Consider the following 25,112-nt stretch of genomic DNA (forward strand, 5'->3'; position numbering starts at 1 on the left):
TACCATATTAATATTTGGATGTGGTATGGATGCCAAATTGGTTTGATTTCCGCTGATAAATCTTGATTCAGTAATCGTTTTCGAAAATCTGTATGACCAAAAAGATACAAGAATGGAACATCATTCGGTTGCTCAAACTGAATGCAAGATTCTGCCGCCGAGTTAGGATAGTACGAAACAAAATTATGGAAATATACCAAATCTGGGTATATTTCATGCCCAGACTGGATATGAAAAGGTAGACAAGCACGGAAGAGAGAGAAAGAGATGAATTACTCAGTCAAAAACAAAATCAATGAAGTACTGGGATCAGGTATTTCAGGAGAGTTTTAAGCCCCTTGGAGCTTCGAATCATTCGCCTGCTGAGACCAAAATTGAAACTAGACCACTCTCTGTCTCGTTGCTCCACTTTGCTGTGCTTTCTTGAGCCTTCTGGTGCCTCACTTTGTTTGAACTCCATTATGCAAGTGATAAGCCTAAATTGAATTATTGTGTTATAAAAAATATAGTGTTAAGGGACAAAGGGGGAAACTTGTGAGGTGTTTTTTTTTGGGGGGGGAGGGGGGCTTGGCCCTAAGGCCCCCTCACCCCTGCTTGTATGCCTGGTTAGAATGGACGCCATCAAAAACCCAAAACTGGTTTAGTGGGCACGGATTACAATATTTGAAATGCGCTACTTCAAAACAAAGTGATGTGCAAATTAATTTCAAATTTTCGATGTCAAAATGACACCGATATATTGAAATACTTGGTGTGATTGAGTTTGAAATCACCAAATGAGCATATCATAAATTTCTTCTAAGAGATCGATTTGGTTGCAACAGATCCCATAATTTAAAGAATGTGCGAGGCGTTCTTCAATAGCTTCATCGAGTCTAAAAAGTTCATTTGGCCATGTGAAGGAGGTTCAAAATCCACTTCAGTGGTTTGTGATGGATGTACCACTGAATTGATTTTTTAATAAATCTGTCCTGACACTTTAAAACTAAAACATTATGACTATTGACGGTTTGATCATGGCCTATGTTAAGTGAAGCTAGAACGAAACATCAGTTCAAGTTTCCGGTTCGTTCGCGGAACTTCCTAGAGAAAAAGGGACGTCCGGAAAGAAGGCAAACCGTTCCATTTGGATGTTGTGGAGGTAGCAGACGAGGTCATGCCCACAGTCTGTCTATGACGAATAAGGCTCCAGGTTCGAATCCTGGCTTCGGTCCAATCTGGTTGGTCCATTTGTTCAAAACCACAACATGCAAGCAGGAATCTTCAAATGAATTACCTTTGTTTGCTACTCTTTCCTTTGGAAAATGGAAGGTTGCCTAGTGAATACATATAACATTGAAAGATCCCAGTGATCTATAATTAACACTTTTGTAGTTTATGTCATCATTTCAGATTTGTACTGCTTTTGTGTCACAGCTTCTTGGTGTCGAAGATTGCGACGGCGTTGTTCTTATAACATAATATTTCTTTCTTATTTGCTTTTATTTTTGACTATTTCTGATTCTCGCTGTCGCTTGTCATATAACTGCGTAATTCTTTCTTCTTTCTTTTCATTTTTGACTCGTTCTGATTCTCACTTTTGCATATCTTCTAACTGCAAGTGTGTTTGTTCTTCATTTTTCATTTTTGACATGTTCTGATTCTCGGGGCTACTTGTCTTCTAACCACATTTTTCTTTCTTTTTTTCGGATTGGTCTTGGTTGTCAAGGTTCTTCATTTTCAGCCACTATGAATTTGCGTTTTTTGGGTCGATCGCTTGATCTTGTCATGTTTAATTGTTCGAAAATTTCTTCTTGTTTAAACGAATTATGATTTTTAATGATGGTACATTTGGGTTTTTTCGGTCGTCCTATTGGCATATTTTTTTACTATCAAAATAAGAAATCCTTGCTGTGAAACACATACCAGTTTATACTTTGTAAAGTTTTATCTGGTTTCATTTTCCTAAGATTAACGTACTAGGCTAATAAACGTTTCAATATTTAGGGGGTCATAAGAAAAATGTTTGCAGTTGCCATTTGTAAAAAAGGCAACTGCATTTTTTCTTCATTCATAGAAAAAAAGTGAAGTTGCACTTTTTAATGTTATCGTGTAAGATCAAGAAACTGGTCAGATATTTCCAGGGTTTAAACTAAATGTTTTATTTATGAGGAAAATAAGGGGTTCAGGGTCTTAAGGAAAATATATTTTTATGAGTTTTATTTTCAGTCTATTCATCTGAGAAATTATTCTAGACATCAGCGTGTTTTATACTATTGTGGGTGTAACATGTATGCAGTTTTTTTTTAACTTTCTTTTTTAATTCATGTCGATCCTTGTTGCCGCAGTTCATCTAAACGCAAACATTTTTTTTCCACTTTTGTTTTTCACTCGTCGTGATTTCCGTATTCGCTTATCTTCTAACCGCATTTTTCTTTGTTCTTCATTTTCGATTTTAACTTGGATTACTTCAGACAATTTTTCAATGCCCTTTTCTTTAGCTGCTGGAATATGTTTAGTCTCATTTGATGGTTTACACTGTTCATTTTCACCAATTGGGAACTTATGTTGCTTGGGTCAATCTTTTGGTCTTACATATGCAGAATATCATGGTTTCAGCTACTTTTCTTGGTTTTAGGCCTGTATATTTCTCTTGTTGTTCAAGCCAAGGATCAGTGAGTTTCCTATCAAGGGGATTCGGACAAGCTGGTTCTGATAGTGTACTTCTTGTTTTTATCTGAGACTATTTCCAGGAGTTATGGGCTTTTTTTAGGATTGGACCTGATCGTTTCTTACTAGGTTGCCAGCTACTGCTGTACAAAACAGTCTTTTAAACAATCCTTCTAAATTTTTCTTATACAATTTAAGGTGTAACAGAAATCTCCTCGAGAATTTTAACATCCTAGTATTTTTGTATTAGTAAAACATATTTTCAAACGACTATTACGCTAATTTTTTACAAGTTTAGCGTAACAGTCGTATAACTTCCTTTATTAAGGGGTATTTTAAAATATTGCATTTTGGCATATTATTGTGTAAAATTTTCAAATACCCACTAATAAAAAAAAGCTATTCGACTGTTACGCTGATCTTGTTGAAAATAAACTGTTTTTATTTCTTAAAATACTATGATGTTTATATTCACTTTTAGCTACTAAGTGTCTTGGTTTTTTATGGCACTTGGTATTAACCAAGTGACATATAGCAATCGCAAATTCTGTCGGTCTGTCTGTCGGTCCCGGTTTTGCTACTTTAGGCACTTCCAGGTAAGCTAGGACAATGAAATTTGGCAAGCGTATCAGGGACCAGACCAGATTAAACTAGAAATAGTCCTTTTCCCGATTTGACCATCTGGGGGGCCACTTGACCATCTGACCACTTGGTGGGAAAAATAAACGCAACTCCTAGATACATGATTGACATAAACAGAATGGATCCGCTCTCTTTGGGGTAGTTGGGGGGGGGGGGGTATTTCTGAAAAATTAGAAAAAATGAGGTATTTTTATCTTACGAACGGGTGATCGGATCTCAATGAAATTTTATGTTTAGAAGGATATCGTGTTTTAGAGCTCTTATTTTAAACCCGACCGGATCTGGTGACATTGGGGGGAGTTGGGAGGGGGAAACCTAAAACTTGGAAAATACTTAGAGTGGAGAAATCGGGATGAAACTTGGTGGGAAAAATAAGCACAAGTCCTAGATACATGATTGACATAACCGGAACGGATCCGCTCTCTTTGGGGTAGTTGGGGGAGGGGTTAATTCTGAAAAGTTAGAAAAAATGAGGTATTTTTAACTTACGAACGGGTGATCGGATCTCAATGAAATTTGATATTTAGAAGTATATCGTGTCTCAAATCTCTTATTTTAAATCCTGACCGGATCTGGTGATATTGGGGGAAGTTTAGGGTGGGGGAACCTAAAATCATGGAAAACGCTTAGATTGGAGGGATCGGGATTAAGCTTGGTGGGAAAAATAAGCAGAAGTCTTACATACGTGATTTACATAATTGGAACGTATCCGCTCTATTTGGGGGGTTAATTCTGAAAAATAAGAAAAAATAACGTATTTTTAACTTACGAAGGAGTGATCGGATCTTCATGAAACTTCATATTTAGAAGGACCTCGTAAGTCAGATCTCTTATTTTAAATCTCAACAGGATCAAGCGTAATTGGGGGGCAGTTGGGGGGGGGGGGACCGGAAATCTTAGAAAATACTTAAAGCGGTGAGATCCGGATGAAACTGGATGGGAAGGATAGAAACCTGTACGACACGTACAGTGAGATCAGGGTGAAACTGGATGAGAAGAATAGAAACCTGTAAGATACGAATAGAAACCTGTAAGATACGTGACTGACATAACCGGACTGGATCTGCTCTCTTTGGTGGAATTGGGGGGGGGGGTAATTTTGAAAATTGAGGTATTTGTAACTTACGAAAGGGTGACCGGATCTTAATGAAATTTGATATTTAGAAGGATCTTGTGCTTTAAAGTTCTAATTTTAAATTCCGACCATATCCTGTGACATTGGGGGGAGTTGGAGGGGGAAACCGGAATTCTTGGAAAACGTGAAAATTGGGGTGTTTTTATCTTACGAATAGATGATCGGATCTTAATGAAATTTGATTTTTAGGAGGAATTCATGTCTCAGAGCTCTTATTTCAAATCCCGACCAGATCTTTTGACATTGGGGGGAGTTGGAGGGGGAAATCTTTCTAACCGCAGACAGTTTGCTGTCTTTTCATACCGAGGTCTTTTCAGAGATATTTTATTATTACAGCAAGTTCGATTTCTAACAACAATTTGGTACTAAGCTTCAACCTTTTTGTTTTCTTTTTTGAGGTTTTTGAGTTTATGCAATCTCTTGTTAAAATATATACAAATATTTTTCCAATTACTAGTTTCTTTGCTCTACGCAATTCAATCTCAATTTTACTCCGGAGGTCGTAGGTTCATGTCCTGGCGTACGCAGCTTTTACACATTTGTCCATTTGAAGCCCAAACAAAACTCGTATTGATAACTACTAAATGAGATTCTCTTGACTGACACAATCTGTGATGAACTTTATCGTTTCTTTAAGCAAGAAATAGTTATACCTTGATATTTTTAGTTATAACTTGTTATACTTTAGATATTTTTGGTTCTTCAACATAATTTATATAGTTTACTCTTAAAAGTAAAAAAGGAGACGAAAAAGTTAATTGCTCGAAAATCGTGTGGGATAATTTTCACACATTTTTATCACTTCTTAGACACCATAAACTGAATGATGTATTTATATTAGAAGGCGCCCCGATCCAGTGGAGATGGATTCAGACGCAAGCTTGCTCAAAAATTAGAAAATAACTTTTTTGCCATTTAATTCTGAGTAGTTTTCGTAGAAGGTTGAAAGACGCTTGAGTCTTAGTTAGTTGGGTTGGGGCTTGTTCAGACCCAACATCAACGCTTGTTGAAGGCATAATAAATGACATTTAATACTCTCAAGCCCTGTCTATTGAAACCTTCAAAATCTGATATAATAACTGTTAGTTACGGTTTATTTCTATGGGCCCTGAGTGTGGAGCTAAACTGACACCTTATAGGCCATGAATTCGTTTGTAGAGTAATCCTAATAACCGATTTGCAGAATTTTGAGTAAGGATTACGTTCTGAAAATTCACCGTCGAGCTACAGCTTTACCAAATGTACCGAGTTTTTACCAGGACCGGTGGTTTACTTGACCCGGTAAATTTTTTTTTCAGTTTTATTTTTGTTTCGGGTGATAACCGAGCTAAGTTCCAACAATGATTAGAGGGGTAATATGCCTCTCAATTTGCAAGGGGAATCATAAAATAGAGATATTTTGGTAGATACGACTGCTAATTCTCCCTCTTTAAATTGTGGAGGAAACTATAAATATTGAGATTGGAGAGTGGCTCCATCCCTGAAAAAACAAAAAGAGATTTCAAAATGTCCCAAAAGAGCAAAATGAATAATATTATCATTTCAATCCAGGTAAAGGCCAAACTCATAGCAGTAGCCTACTTGGTAATTTATTTTTATTTCACATCGAGTTTGAATAGGGAGAGAATGCAAACATATTGAGAGTCATTTAAGTTTTTTATGTTGATTCAAAATCGATAATGTTTTTTAAGATGATATCTGGACATATTTGTTTCCTGAGTATAAATTGCATCATGTGACAATAATTACCTCCTCTTTCCCACCCTTTGTCGTAAGTCAGTTTTCTGTAACGAATAGTGCTTGGCATAGGCAAATATGGTTTTATTCATTGGTTTGATTGAGCTAAATTTCATTTCTTTGGACCTTAGAAATACGTTGTGTACTAATGTTGGGCTAAAAAGATATATCCAACAGATAAACCACCGGAGTTCTAAAATTTTTAGTTTCTAGCTCGTTTCCATTTCTCGCTTTTAAACGGCTTAAAATGACGTCATAACTTAGAAATAAATTTTATTCTGTTGAAGTTGACTACGCCTATTGAGTCGATCGGTATAAAAAACTTATCATCTCTTTTCGGACTTGGAAAAAAAAATTATTAGTACCGACGAGTTCAGTCGACTTCTATTTCTTGATGAGGTAGAAACATGTATTACACATAAAAATCGGTTCCTTGTGTCTTTCTAGTTTTGTTCGTATAATGAGATAGGGAATGTTAAATTTTTGTTTCCGTATGTTAAATATTCGGTTTCCGGAGCATTGGATTCTCCCTTTACCTTAGATTAGACCATACTCCCTTTCCTTTGGGTTTACAAAGCCAAGACCTAATTTTTTAGACATTCTAAAATTCAATCATTTGGTGTCACTTTTTTACGCTATTTGAACGAGACATTAACATTTTCTGAAATTTCTATTGAATATGTTTGTTTTGGCTTTTAGTCAAGTGTTCTTTGTTTCAAATTCGAAAAAAAAACCTTGTCTGGACTTCAAAAAACAGAAAAGAAGCAAAACACATGTTATTCTCGGTTTTCTGAGTATTGGTATTTGCAGTGTCAGTTTTGTGAGTAAGGAAGCATTGGTGTTTTTGAAGTGTTTTCTTACTTATGACATAGTTTTTTGGAAGTTCCTGTTTTCTTCTTATGGTTGGCTATTATATAAATATTGTATTTTATGTATGTTCTTCACATATGCAAATGATGTAATTCAGAGGCATCTGTTTCGCTCCACCTCATTTATTTATGATTATTCTATTCCGCCCCATCTGTTTCAAGACTTCGGCATTGGCTAGCCTGTCAAACCAAATGAGGGGTTCCGCTTCTATTCCTTTAGTTTCCTGCTTTTGGAGGTGGTAGTGTCCTTTATTAACTATGACCTCAACAATAGCAAAAATATTTCAACTTCAGTTAGAAGGACTTGTTTTTACTCCCTCAGTAAGGCGGATTTTCTATGAGTTTTTAGAAGACATCTTAGAAACATAGATTAGCTGTCAATTTCAAAGTGCCTTTTTGAAGCAATTTAGTAAAGAACGATGACGTCTCTATGTATACCTAAAGTAAGGTGTGTTGATCACATTAAACGAATTGTTATGTATTTTTTGCATGAAAAATCACAGCTTATGTCTGAGTTTGCTTCGAAAGGGAAACTTTCTGAATGTCGGTGGTTGGTTTCACGTGGCGTAGATATAAATACTCTTGACAACTGTGGTCGCAGCCCTTTGCATTTGGCTGTAAAGGGCAACCATATTAAACTAGTCAAATATCTTATCGAAAATGGAGCGGATGTAAATGCCAAGTCTATGTTTGATTTATCAGCGTTACATTTTGCAGCCTGTGACGGGAACCTTGAAATTTGTCAGTTGCTTGTTTTGTCTCGTGCGGATCCAAATTCTATCGCTATGCGAGGTTGGACTCCCTTAATAGCTGCCGTTATGTTCAATCATTATGATGTAGTTGATTACCTTTTAAAAAGCGGTGCAGATCCAAGTGCAAGTAATGCTATGGGGAAAACAGCTCTGTGTTATGCTTACGAAAGAGAAAATCTTGAAATGAGTCAACTACTTGAAAAATTTGTTCACCAGCATAATCAATGATTTTTATATGGTACCATCAGTTTCATCTACAGCCGCATTTCACTTCCTACACCTATGGGCCCAGCCAAGTCTGCCATGCCTTCTTTGATCAAAGATGGAGAGGGATTGAAGAAGGAAGAGGAATTAATCAACTCCTCTTATTAGTCGAACTGCCATGTAAGCTTTGTTTGGGTCATAAATTATGTCAACAGAATGGTAAGCTTTTGCGCTCGGTTTGCATTATGTCTAGAAACGTTCAATGACCCTGTTAAAAATTACTTAGTTAAATTTTTAATGTTTATTTTTGTGGAGACGACGTCACTACTCTGTTATCTGGGATGGGATTCATAAGATTTTTTCTAGGTAGAAAGTCGAACAGTTAGACTGCGAAAACATTCTTCATTTACAATTTCTGCATTGAAATTACTCATCATTCGCGTATTTGACACCTTTCATGTTTTCATTGCAGGGTTTTCTGGATAGATGTCTTCAAATTGAAGTTGATGCCAGAGCCTCATCTGCCGAGTTGATATCTCACCCATTCTTAAAAATGGCCACAGATCTTAAGTCCCTCAAAGCAAACATAATTGCGGCCAGAAAGCAGAAACAGTTGTATGGCTGAGTAAGACTATCCAGTGACCCCAAGTTTGAATATATGTTTATGTGTCTTCCAACGTCACAAAAATATGTAATTTGTCTGTTTTTAGTAGCATGGATTTAGAATTAATTATTGTAAATATGCTTTTTCACAGAAGTTAGTTACAGCTTACATTTTTTCCTAAAGTATAGTTCAACTTATCGGTATTTCAAACTAAGTAAAGTCACAGTTCTCGTAGCATTTGCTTTTCTGATTATTCAATTTATTCCTAATGTTTCTACTTAAATATGCAAAAATTGCTGTCTTTATCCCACTTTTGGGCTGGCTTTTCAATATATGTACATTTCCACTGAACCGTCAACCGCTTTCGTTGAGAAAAATATTAAAAAAAAAAAAAAAAATCGCGCACAGCAAAATCTTCAGGGTATTGTGTTTAATGCGCAAGAGGTTCGAAGCTGTCAGGTGTCGAACGTTTAAGGACAAGGCTTTGTTCTACAAAATGGTAATTATTATCAAATGAGTGCAGCATCCTCAAATATCTTTTTTTTTATAAAAAAAGGGACCTAGTCATAGGACCAAAGAACGGATTCATCATCATGTAATTTATATAAATTAAGGCATATACTTTACACATTAGTATAAAATAATGTGCTTAAATTTATGAAATCTCAAATCTTTCCGCATTTCATAAGAAAATACGTGTATTTCAAGAATATTTATATTTCAGAAATAAACTTTATGACCAAAATTAAGTACAAAATGTGGGTATCCGTGTAGCTCCATCCCCGTTCAATCCAACCTTCGTTGAAGTTAACCCCTATTCAATTTAACCACCGTGCAACTCAATCCTATTTAACCTAGCCCTATCCTGTTGTAATGGCTAAATTTAATCGGGGTTAAACAGAATGAGGGTTAGGTTGAATTGGGGCTGAGTTGAAGGAGCTTTTAATTGTACGGGGTTGAGTTAAATGGGGACTTGGTCGAAGGGGAGTTAGTCACATGGGCGTTGAGTTACGTAGGAATCCCGATAATTATGTTGAATAATGATTATTTATCGCATTCTATAGTCTAATCTTTCAGTCACACAAATCTGTGTTGTTTTTTTTTTTTAACATTAAACTGTGAATGATTTCGGGGCAGTTGTTAAATTCAACTGTTTTAGTTGTTCTGTTTAGTTTGTTTAGTTGTTGAACATCCTGTCGATCTCCGGATGTTCTAATCGTTGAGATATAAGCTTTCCAAGGGCCTTTTTTTTATCTAACGATAAAACTAACATAAATGGCTATATATTTTGAAACTGTTTTTATCCCTGAAAACTAGATAATGACTATTTGGTACTTACGTGTTATAGCAATCACAATTTCTTCTTGATCTGAACTGAAACCTGTTTTTTGTGTTCATTCTGAGATAATCAGTTTAGCCTGAGCGAGATAAAATGACTATGCAGGTATATTTCAATTAAATATTTAATATATAGAGGGAGTTAGATTAGGTCAGGTATTTTATATAATGGGTTCTGGGCGGCCTGCTTTCCGTAATTCTATTATGTATTTTCCTTAATTTTGTTACTAAAGTATTATATTTTCGTTATATTTTGGTATATTTCATTATGATTAACCTACTTCACTTCTTGAGTGGGGTCATTATAACACGTAAGCACCGGCTATTTTTATATAACTATCATATTTTCAAAAGTTGATAATGTCTTTCAGCTTAATGTATAATCGTAGGATGTTAGTGTAGGTGAATGTACTTACTGTCGTTATATATCTATTTCTGCGTTTTTTCCTAAATTTTGTCCTTTTAGCACATTGTCTCTAGATTGTAGATCTTAAAAACTTTCGGAAATTGAGTAGTGTAATTTTCTATCTTTTTTAGAAAGCAAGAATGTATTACGTAAAGTTGTCTTTGACGTAACAAAAACATTTGTTTACGTTTTCATAATGTTAACCTGCATGCTCCCAGTAAGATGCTTCATGTTTATAATTTCATTTGAGTCTAGAAACTTTTCCATGAAATCAAGAAACTTTTCCAAGGTTTTCCATTGATTTTCTAAACTTTAAACCTAATCATTGATATCCTCACAGTGAGAAACTTACACAGCGGAAAATTCAGGCCCATTATGGGTTATCAGTATATTTCCAAGAAGGAGGAGGTGCTTAATAACCAAAAGTGCATTTATAAGTCAGAATATTTGAATTTTGTGTTATTGAGAAATATCCCGGAGGGCTAGTTAATGGGGTTTCGAAGGACTCTCTGTGTATGCTAATGTAACAGCAGAAATAACTGATATTTCATATTTACCACAAATACCATAAGGTGCTTATTAAGCATGCAATGTTTGACAGTTTTTTACTATTTTGCCACTTGTCTTCTTAAGTTATCTCTTGAATATGTCGAATTGCATTGTATGTTTTCCTTTTTGGGATTTTATGCATCGTCTCCCTTTTTGTATTGGCTTTTAAGTACGCATCTCCAATGCAATTGTTTTTGTCTTTACATATTGTAAAATCTATCTGAGAAGCAGAGGCAGTTTTAGGGGGCTGGGGGGGGCACTTGTCCCTGGTGCAGAAATTTTAGGGCGCAAAATTTTTAATAATTTATCTTAAAAAATCAAAAATTTGGAAATTTCTTTTTTATTGAAATAAAGTGGAGGGCGTGTTGGCAGTAAGTATAAGCAAATTGGATCCAAAATTTTGGTTTTTCCATATCTTTTCTCATATTAAATAAGAAAAGTCAGATTTAAATAAATGTGAAATTTTGTTAATAAATGAAACTTTTTAACAAATAAAAAATTTGCTAAATTTGACCTAAGCATTTCTGGGAAACAGAGGGGGGAGTTAATCAAGATTTTTTGCCCCGGGCGCTAGAGAGACCAGAACCGCCACTGCTGAGAAGTATGTTTTTTAATTTATATTACTCTACCCTCTAAATATGTGCATTCTCGCTTTTAATGAAGAAAATTGAAAAGAGTATTACAGATTACGGGTTAGTGGAGGAAAGGTTTAAAATGAAACCACATACTAAAAACCTAAACAACGCTGGGTAAGTTGCTATAAGAGACGCATCTTTGACAACAGATGATTTTTGAACACATGTATCTCTTAAAAGCCATCTAACATTTCAATCTTTTCTGTATAAGGACAAATTCTCATACGGATCTCAAATCTTCCTTGCCTGTGTCGTACAATAAGTTCCGGATCACTGTGATTACCTTTCAGATCCATGACAAATCTCTAATCCCACTCTGGAAAACGGATTCCGAGCCCACTAGTGAAGTCGCGTTAATTTTTTTCATCTGGCATTCCTTTTGTTTCTCCACACTGAAAGAAAAATCCATTTTGTCAATATCTCATTCCCTTATACCAGTATTATAAAAATCAGGGATTACTCTTAAGTTTTTAAAATAGATGTCTACTGTGTTTTGTTTGATATATTATTGTAACAGAGATTAAAGCGCGTATCGAGCTCCTTTTCGAAAAATAAGCTAGTACACTCCCAAGAATCCTCTGATTGGAGATTTTCTCTGAACGCACTTGCAGAGACGCATTTATCACATAAAAATATGATTTGGTCCATCAAAATAGGTTCATCTGTAAGTCTAAGAGAATGTTATCTTCCAATTGGACACCACGCTCTCCCTTAGTCTTTGCTGTTTCCCTTAGAATAAAATGAGTTTGGTAAGATGGTTCTGGCTTAGAGACCATCTTGTATAATCATACGTAGCGCTCTGTGGAAATGAAGCCACATTATTCAATATCACAATTTCATTTTTGTAAAATGTTCTGTATTCAATTTCCATCCTGCAAGAACTCTTTTTCTCTTCTATAATGAATGTCAGGAGCGCCTTTTGTGTTTTTCACGATATTTTAATGTTTTCTGTGATTGGTGGTGCTTTTGTGCTCAGTCGTGGCAATAATGGTGATTTTTAGTATATTAAGTATGGTTTCATTTTTATTAATCTCAAGATTCTTTCGAGGTCTGTAAATTTCCAATTAACCGTCTCTAGCATCATACTTTTGGGTCATTTACTTATTCTCCTATTGTCGGTAAATTCCAAAAAAGGTTGAATTCCAAAGTGATGAGGTAAAAAGATTTGTAAGCCAATATATTGACATCAATAATAGAATATTCGTCAGGACTTGAAAAGGATTAATTTTGTATTATTTTGAAATGCCACAAAACTTTATTATTTAGTTATTTCAAGCCATCATTAATATGTATAGGAACAGGTTGTGTAAACTGTAAGACAAAATAATTTGCTCCTATTTATTTAAACCAGATAGGTAAAAACGATAACTCTCCAGTTGCCTTTGACGATTATGTGGTTATGGTTATCATTCGGTTGAGGTATAAGGTCTTCCTTGACTTTAAGGTATTAACTGAAAGAGGACTTTATTATTAATTAGATTCGACATAAAAGCATGGCTTTTGTGAGCTGAAAATAAATATGAAATAATACGGATGTGAAATCATAGATTGAGAATGTTTTTGTAGTGGTGTTACGTCGGCTAAGTACAACGTACTTTTTTATTTTTTACCAAGAATGTAAAAATAAGGTAAGGTAAAAAATGCGGCTATAGTCCCTTAAAGTCCAAATCGGTAGAGATGATCCATGTTTCAAGCCCCTTCAGCCAGGAAATGCATTGGGGGGCTAGGGGCAAGCCATCCGTAGGAATGTAGACTTTTTCTGATTCTTATATTACTTTTAAGTGACTAATCACAGACCGTTTTACGATTTTCTTTTAAGGAGCCTACGCTATATAATAACAATGTGAAACCGTAATTATTTTCTTTTACATAGTCATAGAGAGACGAAGGAAGAGAAAGTTCCAATAGGTTTCATTTTGCAGATAACCTCGCCATCTTTTTTCTAACGATTTCCAATAAGTCCGGCTATTAAAACCAAGGGGCTGACACTCTACTTTGAACTAACCTGTTTAGTGTTTTTAATAATGAAAGCTATTGAAATAACCATTTATTTCATAGCTTACGGCTAAATTTTCTTTTATTAAAAAAAAAATATATATATGAAGTAGATTTTTCATGGTTAGGAGCCTAATCAATGGTAAAATATTGAAATTCTGACTTTTTTCTTTAAATATAATAAAGCCATGCGTTAAAATATACAATATGGAAAAAACCTAACTTATGTTTAAAAAAAAGGATAAATGCTGAATAATTCTTACCACATTTAAAGCCTGCTTTTACTTTGTTGTTTTCTTCCTTCTTCTTTATCTTCTTCTTCTTCAATAGTAAAATAAAAAATTCTTCAATAGTATGTTTATTAGAAGAAAAAAAAATGTATGGTTATAAAGGTTTGTGATTAAACCTAACCCCCTCTTTCCCCCCCCCCCCGCTTGTTCGTCCGCCAAAATTATTGAGATTTTGAGAAATTGATAGATGTATCAATAATAATTAATATAAATATAATAATTAATAACAATGATAATAATAAAAAAGTACCAAGCATAATTCAGAACAGAAACGTCGGATAATAAACTGTGAAAAATAAAAATTGTAAGAATAAATCATGTCGCTTTAAGAATTTGTGCGTTCAAAAAGAGAACTGGAATTTTAGATTGTGATTTAATTATAATGGCTCAGATGGAAAGAATAAGCTATATATGGATAGTGGCAGTTTAAATTTAAGACATAGATTTTGCAGAAGAGTTAAAAAGAAAAGAAAAAAAACAGTCTCAAGAATCTTGTAGATTTTTTGTTTACTGTTCATTATCAGAAAGAACTTTTCTTTACGTCAAAGGCTTTAAAATAATACTGAAAGCTTTACTTCCCATCTCTATATAATTTAGAAAACGATTTATATTTTGTTTAGTAATCCTTAAGCTAATCTTAAGTGAAAAAAAGAAAACATTTTTAACCTATGGATCAGGTGCTCTCAGATTGGGACCGAGTTTCTCAGGTGCTTTTTCATGGGACACTTGGGTTCTAAGGAAGATTATATGAAAATGATATACAGTGAAAGAACATAAAAGATACATGGTATACCGATGTAGATACTATGGACTGGTCCTTTAGTTATCTACTATATTTCATGAGTTTTTTAAGGGTAAAATATTGAGTGGTTTACAAGGACGCAATATAAGCCCTGGTTTTGAGAAAAGATATATAACGGTTTTTGTATAACCGCAGGTGCTAAAGGCTGATGGTCAACACAAGACAGAACATGCTAGAATTAGCTAAAGAGCATGTCGGATGAGTGGCATAAACAATAACATATGCTTTCTTGTGAGTGTTGGAAACTGAATTGAAGGAATACCCACTTCGGGTACGATACTGGTTTTGCAATGTCATGGGGTGTTATCCTATTAGTGATTAGTTATGAGTTATGGACCCTTACCAAATGTATAAAGCAGGATAAGCTGTTACTAGAATCAGTTACAATTGTCGAATGAAAGATAATGAACGAATAACACTTACTAAAGACTAAAATCCCACATATAACTAGGGTATTTAATGCTAGTTTATGCAAAGATTGAAATAAAGGGCATTTGAAGTGATTGTTGTTAAATTTGTTGGGTTGGTATGGGTACTTTGTTTATAAATATCAAGTTTCTTTAAAGATAACATTTTAAAATCTTGTGAGAATATCACTTGCTCAAGTACAAAATTATGTGTGCCATTGTTTTGTTTTCTATGCCCACTTTGTGTCGCTAGTCAGTGCCTGTATATGTAAAAAGGGACCATATTGTCATGTTGTAAAAATTTGTGCAATAAAGCTTTGAATCGTTGTCTAATTTTTCTATTATGTTCATGATTCGATAAGGGCTGTTTTTAGTGTCAATCCTATTCCTTTTTTAATACAAATGGCGTATATTTCGTAGAGTTCATTTGTGAGTATCTAGCTTTTAAATAGAATTACAGTCAGAATTGATTGTCCGCCAAAGGAAAAGTATGAATTTAAATGAATTCGAACGTTTATGTTTTGGAGTCCCAATGTTTAAAACTTTTGTCAATTATTATACTACAACGCCTACAGCAGAAACTGGACCAACATCTTTGTGATGAACAACACGGCTTCCGACCTGGAAGATCATGTGCAGACCTAATTTTCACCCTGAGAATGCTGGTTGACGACTCAAAGGAATGGAATAAAAAGCTATATCTTCTTTTCATTGACCTAGAAAGGCATTTGACTCGGTTGACCGAGAAATCTTATGGAAAATCCTCAAATACTATGGAATACCCCCCAAGATAGTAGAACTGATCATCGCCGTGTACAAAGAAACAGAATGCTGTGTTTGAACAGAAAACGGAGTTACAAGATACTTCAAAATCATGACTGGTGTCAAGCAAGGATGTGTATTATCACCATTTTTATTTACAATAGTTATGGACTACGTACTCAGATAGTCTATGGTCTATGGAGTAAACGTCAACAACAAACAACTTGCAGATCTTGACTTGGCAGATGATATAGTACTACTAGAAGACGCCAAAGATCGATTACAGCTGCTATTTGATGAAATCTCAGAAAAAGCCTGAGAGGTCGGATTGTCGATCAACGTCGACAAATCAAAGAGTATGTCCACATCTGGCTCCCCCCTAACTGTTCAATGCTCCGATAAATCTGTTGAACAGGTCCAAGAATTTAAATGCTTAGGAAGCTGGATAGAAAATACTGGCGATGTAACATTTGAAATCAAGAGAAGGATTGGACAAGCATCAGGCGCCTTCAACAGACTAACACCAATTTGGAGAAGCAACAAATACTCACTTCGTTTAAAATTGCGCCTGTTCAACAGCAATGTGTTGTCTATATTGATGTACGCCAGTGAATGTTGGAAACTCAACCAACAACTTGAGAAACGTATCCTTGGATTCGAAAACATTTGCCTTCGAAGGATCCTCAGAATCAGTTGGCATCAGAAAATTACCAATAGGGAAATCCGGCTGAAAAAAAACCAGCCCATAGTGACCGAAGTTTTGAAGAAACGAAGATGGACATATTTGGGTCATGTTCTACGCATGCCCGAAGACAGACTGCCCTCAAGAGTGTATCAGTGGCAGCCTGAAGGAAGACAAAGACGAGGCCGACCAAAACACACACTGCGGAGGCAGTATGATCGGGACCTGAAAGGGGCAAACATTTCCCTCACTCCGCAATGGGAAGATATCACTGCAGCCGCACAGCTTCGTGATGGATGGAGAGACTTTGTCGACGCCCTATGCGCCACCGATGGCTCAGGAGGATCTAAGGGTTACAAAATTACTATACTGTTTCACTGTGACGCTGTATTTTGCAATGAGAAGCATTTTAGCTTGTGTATCTGGTTTTAGGGGTGCAAATTTCTTATAAAAGATCTTAAGCCAAACTGGCCAACCGTTACAAAACCGAAGGAGACAAAAATATTTCGCCTGTGTACGCCAGGCATCTTTACCATTGAGAAAAAAGAAAATATATACCACAAAAGCTCATAGGAATCCAAAGTTAATAGGAATAAAAAGAAAAATCGGACCAATATATACAAAAGGTCGAAACAACATATTTGCTTCTATATCGCTACAGATGTTTTTCACTCAATTGTAATTTGTAGCAATATACTTTAATATAGGATAAATTTTTTCAATATATCCCCGTGAAAACTGGTGATAGCACTTTTGGAAGAGTCTGGAGACTACGCTTGGCAGGGGCATTAATTCACGAAAATGCTGGGGTGGGGAGTAGATATGTAGTTTTGAAGCCTAGGGGGTGTTTTTTTATTTTTCTTCCGTAAAAATACCAAAACTGTACCCCCCCCCCACTCAATTGACGTGTTTGCCGCGTGGTATATACTATGCTCAAGCTGTGCGCAAATGACTATCAGCTGAAGTGCTTCCACAAAGTGATTTCTAATGGACTAAGAAATTTTTCCAAAGTTATTTGCATCAATGATTTGGCACGAAATAAATTATATTTGTGTGACTAAAGCAATTTTAAGTAAATTAATTTTTTGTAATTTCCTAGTCTGCATATTACTTGTCCGAAATTCTTAGTATAAGCCTTGTATCAGCAACATGGCTTCTTCGAAGGATTTCAGAAAAGGACATTTCTTAACATCATGGTACTAAAATTAGTTCAGTCTATGCATTCCACCTGCATGAGAGAAAACAAACAAATAATTGGGTCTCTTCTTCGTGTTTAATAATCGAAGTAGATGGCAGTTAGCACGCCATGTCGATTTTTTCTTCTGCGCCGTGAATCCACCGCCAGGTCTCTAATTTAACGCTCTAAATTATTTCTATCGCATTTTTTCTCAGCCTGGCGTCGATGCTGGTAATAAAATCAAAATCTGTTGTTTGGATTTGAATATTTTTTACAAGAAACAAACGCTAATGCATGTTGGCTATATTTAAGTTTTTTAAAAGAAATTCCTGTTTTTTTTATAACTTGAACGTTTTTTTTTAATTTAGTCATTTTAAAGCTGGCCTTAAGTTTGGACAATTCGTTAATCAAATGGAATTTTAAGCCGTAGTTGATAAATTTTGCAACAAATTTTGATAATAATTTGACTCTAGAATTGTATGGATGGGAGGTGAGAAATTATTTCAATAAACGGACGCTGTCTTAAAATCTCAATTTATTATTCCTCGCAAGCGAGGTTTGAAATATGTTTTCTAATGTAAGAAAAGTAGGGTAATTTAAGTGCAAATATATGCTGTTTCCATAATCTTTTTATTTTTTGCTTATTTATAACCCACACATGCAAGCAAACAAAAAAAAAAATAAATGTAGAGTAGTAATAAGAACCAGAGGAAAATATACAAACAACAAAAAAATCGGACAAAACAATGGTGAAGAAACGAATTTGCATAAACCAAACACGAAGATTTCCTATGTTGTACATTAAACTTCTAAATAATATCCGAAACGCCAAATTATTCACTAGAAACAGGTCTTCTCTCTACTGTGGAAGATAGAGAAGAAATTTTAAAAATTTCAAATAATTTGCGTGAATTTTGCTCCGATCACTTATCTTAAGAATTAGGGGAAAAATGGAATCGGATCATAAAGGATAGAGTAAGCGCAAAAGGTGGAGTGAAGTTTTGACCAGGGCACGCCTATTATACCTACCTCGGTTTGTAACAATTTGTACACAACCGAACTGGATCTTTTTACCAATTACATAAAAAAACTAGTTTTTTTAACTGAAAGTAAGGAGCGACATTAAAACTTAAAACGAACAGAAATTACTCCGTATATGAAATGGGTTGTCCCCTCCGCAATCCCTCGCTCTTTACGCTAAAGCTTTTAATTGTTTTAAAAAGCGGAATTGTGGCAAAGAGTCAAACTTTAGCGTAAAGAGCGAGGGATTGCGGAGGGGACAACCCATTTCATATACGAAGTAATTTCTGTTCGTTTAGTTTGTCGCTCCTTACTTTCAGTTAAAAAAACTAGTTTTTTTTATGTAATTTCTGAACGTTTTTGAATTAATGCATGTTTGATTTCGGCTCTCCACACATAAATTATTAAAATGAAATTTGCATATTAATTCCTTTTTTGGCTAAACGGCTTTCTCTTAGTTTTGATCAGACGATTTTGAGAAATAAGGGATGGGGAAGGAGGCCTAGTTGCCATGCAATTTTTCGTTTACATAAAAAGGTAACTATAAATTTTAATTTTTAACGAATTTTTTTATTAGTAAAAAATATACGTAACTTAAGAATTAACTTACGTAACAAACTTTTATATTCTTTAATTTTTATTATGTATATGAGGGGGTTTGTACCCTCGTTAATACCTCGTTCTTTACACTAAATCGTAAGTTTTGTCCCAATTCTTTAAGAATAACCCCTGAATCAGAAAGGCCGTAGAATAAATAGTTGAAATTACTAAAAATACTATAACATGAAGAGCGAGGTATTTATCTCCTCCTAAATACCTCGCTCTTTATGCTAAAGTATTTTTAGAACCCGTCATATGCGTAATAATCTCTGTTCGTTTTAAGTTTCAATGCTACTCTTTACTTTCAATTGAAAAAACTTTTCCATGTTTATTTTTTCATTATTTTTTTATAGTAATTTTAGAAAATCCTGCGCCCTTTTCATTGAATTTCTGTTCCCCCATCACATATATCTCCTAGAAAAGATCCTCCCACATAGCCCCCTCCCCTCAAACCCACCCCCAAAACCAAAAAAAAATCCCCTGAAAACGACTGTACACTTCCCAATATCCATTATTATATGTAAACACTGGTCGAAGTTTGTAACTTGCAGCCCCTCCCCCAGAGACGGTGGGGGAGTAATTCATTCCCAAAGACATAGTTATTATGGTTTTTGGCTATGCGGAACAAAATGGCTATCTCAAAATTTTGATCTGTTGACTTTGAAGAAAAAATGAGCGTGGGAGGGGGCCTAGGTGCCCTCCAATTTTATTGGTCACTTAAAAGGGCACTAGAACTTTTCATTTCCGTTAGAATGAGCCCTCTTGCGACATTCTAGGACCACTTGGTCGATACGATGACCCCTGGAAAAAAAAAAAAATAAAATAGACACGCACCCGTGATTTGTCTTCTGGCAAAAAATACGAAATTCCACATTTTTGTAGATAGGAGCTTGAAAATTTTGCTATAGGGTTCTCTGATACGCCCAATGCGATGGCGTGATTTTCGTTAGGATTCTGTGACTTTTAGGGGGTGTTTTCCCCTATTTTCTAAAATAAGGCAAATTTTTCAGGCTCGTAACTTTTGATGACAAAGACTAAATTTGATGAAACTTATATATTTAAAATCGGCATGAAAATCTGATTCTTTTTATGTATATTTTAGCATCAAAATTCCGTTTTTTAGAGTTTCGTTTACTATTGAGCCGGGTCGCTCCTTACTACAGTTCGTTACCACGAACTGTTTGATATTGATAAATGGGAGTACCTAGTCTTTAATGCAAAGTCTATGCCCATTTGAAATCCGCGTTTTAACTTCTCCATCCATTGTGTCTCTGATTTGCGGCGGTCAAGCATTCATATTTATTGGAATCTACTAACTTAGGATCAATATTGTACGGCATATTAAAGAAAACTTAAAGCGGATGATGGTAAAATAGTAGCTAATCGTGGTCATTATTATCGAAAAGCGCTTGCATTGCTATACACTAGTTTTTGCGACCATTTAATACTTTTCCTATCTGGTATTTCACCTATCCTAAAAAAAAGACAAGATCTGGCTGAATTGTGTATATTATATTTCCGCTATTGTAAGTTTCTGTTTCATTTACCCCGGTCTTATAGGAAAAAGAAAATAATTCGGTATTTCGGGGCTTCTGACATTATTACTCCTTTGCGGAAGTTAGGCTCAAAATTGGAAAAGGAATTTTTTTTTTTCTCTGGGCCCCTTCCACCTCTTAGTTCGTTTATTTTCCCGTTAGTTTTCACCTGTTTTCGCTTTATAGTTGTGTTATCTCCTAGCAGTTCTTTCGTTAGTTGAGTTATGGTTGTGGTATATATGTTTTATCGCTCGTATAGTTGTGTTATTTTCAAATTATACTCCATAATAGAGAGGCTCCGAACACCCAGCATTGTATATTAAGCTCTGAATTTGACGTTTTTTTCTAACGTGACCAGATTCGTCCTGCGCCCTGCGCCCTTTTCATTGAATTTTTCTTCCCCCATGACATATTTCTCCAAGGAAAGATCCTCCCACATAGCCCCCTCCCCTCAACCCTACCCCCAAAACCAAAAAACTCCCCCTGAAAACGTCTGTACACTTCCCAATAACCATTATTCTATGTAAACACTGGTCGAAGTTTGTAACTTGCAGCCCCTCCCCCAGGGACTGTGGGGGAGTAAGTCATCCCCAAAGACATAGTTATTATGGTTTTCGACTATGCTGAACAAAATGGCTATCTCAAAATTTTGATCCGTTGACTTTGGGAAACAAATGAGCGTGGGAGGGAGCCTAGATGCCCTCCAATCTTTTAGTCACTTAAAAAGGGCACTAGAACTTTTCATTTCCGTTAGAATGAGCCCTCTTGCGACATTCTAGGACCACTTGGTCGATACGATGACCCCTGGGAAAAAAAAAAAAAAAAAAAAAAAAAAAAAAACAAATAAACACGCACCCGTGATTTGTCTTCTGGCAAAAAATGCAAAATTCCAATTTTTGTAGATAGGAGCTTGAAACTTCTACAGTAGGGTTCTCTGATACGCTGAATCTGATGATGTCATTTTCGTAAGATCCTACGACTTTTAGGGGGTGTTTCCATATTTTCCTAAATAAGGCAAATTTTCTCAGGCTCGTAACCTTTGATGGGTAAGACTAAACTTGATAAAACTTATATATTTAAAATCAGCATTAAAATGTGATTCTTTTGATGTAGCTATTGATATCAAAATTCAATCTTTTAGAGTTTTGGTTACTATTGAGCCGGATCGCTCCTTACTACAGTTCGTTACCACGAACTGTTTGATCATATTGTATACGAAGATGTACTTTTTTTCTGTAAAAAAATGGATTTAATTTTTAACATCAAACAAATCTCTACGACAATCCAGTGCCCCCCCTGTTAGTAGTTGATAAAAAATGAAAAAATAAAAAAGAGGACATGTCGGAGATATCTATAATAAAAAAAGTGATTTACTTGTTGTTCAAGCCAGGGAACTGTAAATTTCCTGAATAAGATTTTGGCCACGACAATTTCAATGGTGTACTTTTTCTTTCGATCTGAGGCCATTTTTTAAGTGGTATCATGCTATTTTTCGAATTTCTGTTAAATTTCATTTGAACTAACATTTATTATTAAGCTAATTTAGATATAGTTACTTTTCCCGAATCAACTAGAAATGGCAATCTTTTCTCAATCGCATTTTTTTTCAAACGTGTTTTTTTTTATTTTGGTTACTTGTGGGCCGTGGTACATCCTTTTTTTGTTTCAATCTGACGCCTTTATTTAAGGGGTTTCATGCTATTTTTCGAAATTCCATAAATTTCATTTCAAACTAACATTTTATTATTAAGACTAATTTGGATAATCCATTTTAAATCGTATTTTTTTTAAATGTTTTTTTTTTTATTTTGGTTACTATAAGCCGTGGTCCATCTTTTACTAGATTGCAGTGATATCGGTATACGTCCTGAAATTGAGTCAACTGGGAGCTTTCCGTTTCCAATTGCCAGCAATTGATCTGAAAATATTTCAGCAGAGTAGTCGTTTTGCAATCGGACACGCATATTTATAGTTAAATTTAATGTCTTTACGTGCACCCAAATATATATATTATATATATATATATATATATATATATATATATATATATATATATATATATATATATATATATATATATAATATATATGTATATATATATATATATATATATATAATATATATATATATATATATATATATATATATATATATATATATATATATATATATATATATATATATATATATATATATATATATATATATATATATATATATATATATATATATATATATATCTATATATATAAAAATAAGTTGTCTGTGTGTGGATCTGTGGATGGATCATGTGACAAAACTGAAAACTGAAAAAACTAAAAAAAGGCAAAAACTACAAAAAAAAACTAAAAACTATAAAAAAAATAAAAAAGCTAAAAAACTAAAAAAACTAAAAAAAGGCAAAAACTACAAAAAAACTAAAAACTAATAAAAAAAGCTAAAAAACTAAAAAAACTAAAAAAGGCAAAAACTACAAAAAAAACCTAAAAACTAATAAAAAAAATAAAAAAGCTAAAAAACTAAAAAAACTAAAAAACTAAAAAAAGGTAAAAAACTATCAAAGAGAAAGCGACCAGGACAAAAGGAATGTTCGATTAGCAATCAACAAAGCACCAGGACACAGGGAGTATAAATGACGACCAGGAGATAAGTAAAAAAAAAACTAACAAAACTAAAAAGAAGGTAAAAACTACAAAAAAACTAAAAAGAAAAAAACTAAAAAAAGGCAAAAACTACAAAAAAACTAAAAACTAATAAAAAAGCTAAAAAACTAAAAAACTAAAAAAAGGCAAAAACTACAAAAAAACTAAAAACTAATAAAAAAATAAAAAAGCTAAAAAACTAAAAAAAAACTAAAAAAACTAAAAAAAGGTAAAAACTAAAAAACTAAAAACTAATAAAAACTAAAAAAAAGGAAAAAACTGAAAAATAAGCTAAAATAAGGTAAAAACCAATAAAAAAACTAAAAAAAAACTGAAAAAAAACTAAAAAAAGGCAAAACTACAAAAAAAACTAAAAACTAATAAAAAAAGTAAAAAAGCTAAAAAACTAAAAAACTAAAAAACTAAAAAAAGGTAAAAAACTAAAAAAAATAAAAAATAAAAAAACTAAAAAAAAGGAAAAAACTGAAAAATAGCTAAAATAAAGGTAAAAACCAATAAAAAACTAAAAAGAAAAAAAGGAAAAAAACTAAAAAAATTTTCATCTAAAAAACTAAAAAAACTAAAAAAAGGTAAAAAACTAAAAGAACTAAAAAAGAAAAAAATAAATGACGACACTCAAAGAGAAAGCGACCAGGACAAAAGGAATGTTCGATTAGCAATCAACAAAGCACCGGGACACAGGGAGTATAAATGACGACCAGGACATAAGTAAAAAAAAGAACTAACAAAACTAAAAGAAGGTAAAAACTACAAAAACTAAAAAAAAAAAAACTAAAACTAATAAAAAACTAAAAAATCTAAAAATCTAAATAAACTAAAAAAGAAAAAAAAAAGGAAAAAAATAAAGGAGAAAAACAAAACTAAAAAACGAATGTATATACAGACCGAGACACCGGGATACAAATGACGACCGGGACACAGGGAATATAAATGACGACCGGGACACAGGGACACAACTACAACGGGGACACCGGGGGAAACAGGGGGATATAAATGACGACCGGGACACCGGGACAGGGAATGGTCGATTAGCAATCACCATCAACAAAGCTCAAGGGCAATCATTAGAATCATGAGGTATAGATCTGAATACAGATTGTTTTCCATTGACCATTATATGTTGCATGTTCAAGAGTCGGTAAACCTGACAATCTATTTATATGCAAAGACAATGGGGACAGCAAAGAATGTTGTATATTCGCAAGTTTTACGTAGTTAAAACCATATATATATATATATATATATATATATATATATATATATATATATATATATATTATATATATATATATATATATATATGTATTATATATATATATATAGTTTTATATATATATAATATATATATATATATATATATAATATATATATATATTTTACTCATTTTATGACTAAAAAGTTTAGGGTATCAGTTATAGTAGTATATGCCCCCATTGAACCAACTGATGGAGATACTAGTGACTCAGATGAATTTTACTTACAGTTACAGGAGCAAATAGACAGGGTACCAGGTAGAAATATGGTGTTTTTGCTAGGAGATTTTAATGCCAGGTTGGTAGAAATAGGGATAGATGGTATCCTAGCCTAGGTAATTTTGGTGTAGGAAAAGAAAACAGTAATGGCTATAGGCTTTTGCAATTTTGTAGGTATAACAACCTA

The 25,112-nt window shown here is 34.0% G+C and overlaps 2 protein-coding genes across 11 annotated transcripts in view; both read left to right on the forward strand.

The window, feature by feature from the left end:
• LOC136035363 (serine/threonine-protein kinase Pak-like) overlaps positions 1 to 15,347 on the forward strand; it is a 67,187-nt gene extending 51,840 nt beyond the window's left edge. For all 10 annotated transcript variants that reach the window (XM_065717112.1, XM_065717113.1, XM_065717115.1 and 7 more), the window contains one exon: positions 8,461 to 15,347. In XM_065717112.1, the coding sequence (XP_065573184.1) occupies positions 8,461 to 8,613 (153 nt within the window). In that variant the 3' untranslated portion in view covers positions 8,614 to 15,347. The remainder of the gene's footprint in view (positions 1 to 8,460) is intronic.
• Positions 15,348 to 16,134: 787 nt separating this feature from the next.
• Positions 16,135 to 16,890, forward strand: LOC136035740 (uncharacterized). Its single transcript, XM_065717710.1, has one exon. It carries the CDS (start codon positions 16,135 to 16,137, stop codon positions 16,888 to 16,890), a length of 756 nt encoding a protein of 251 aa, XP_065573782.1.
• Positions 16,891 to 25,112: the final 8,222 nt, after the last annotated feature.

Source organism: Artemia franciscana, chromosome 14, assembly GCF_032884065.1.
Source record: "Artemia franciscana chromosome 14, ASM3288406v1, whole genome shotgun sequence".
In the NCBI taxonomy this organism is placed as follows: Eukaryota; Metazoa; Arthropoda; class Branchiopoda; order Anostraca; family Artemiidae; genus Artemia; species Artemia franciscana.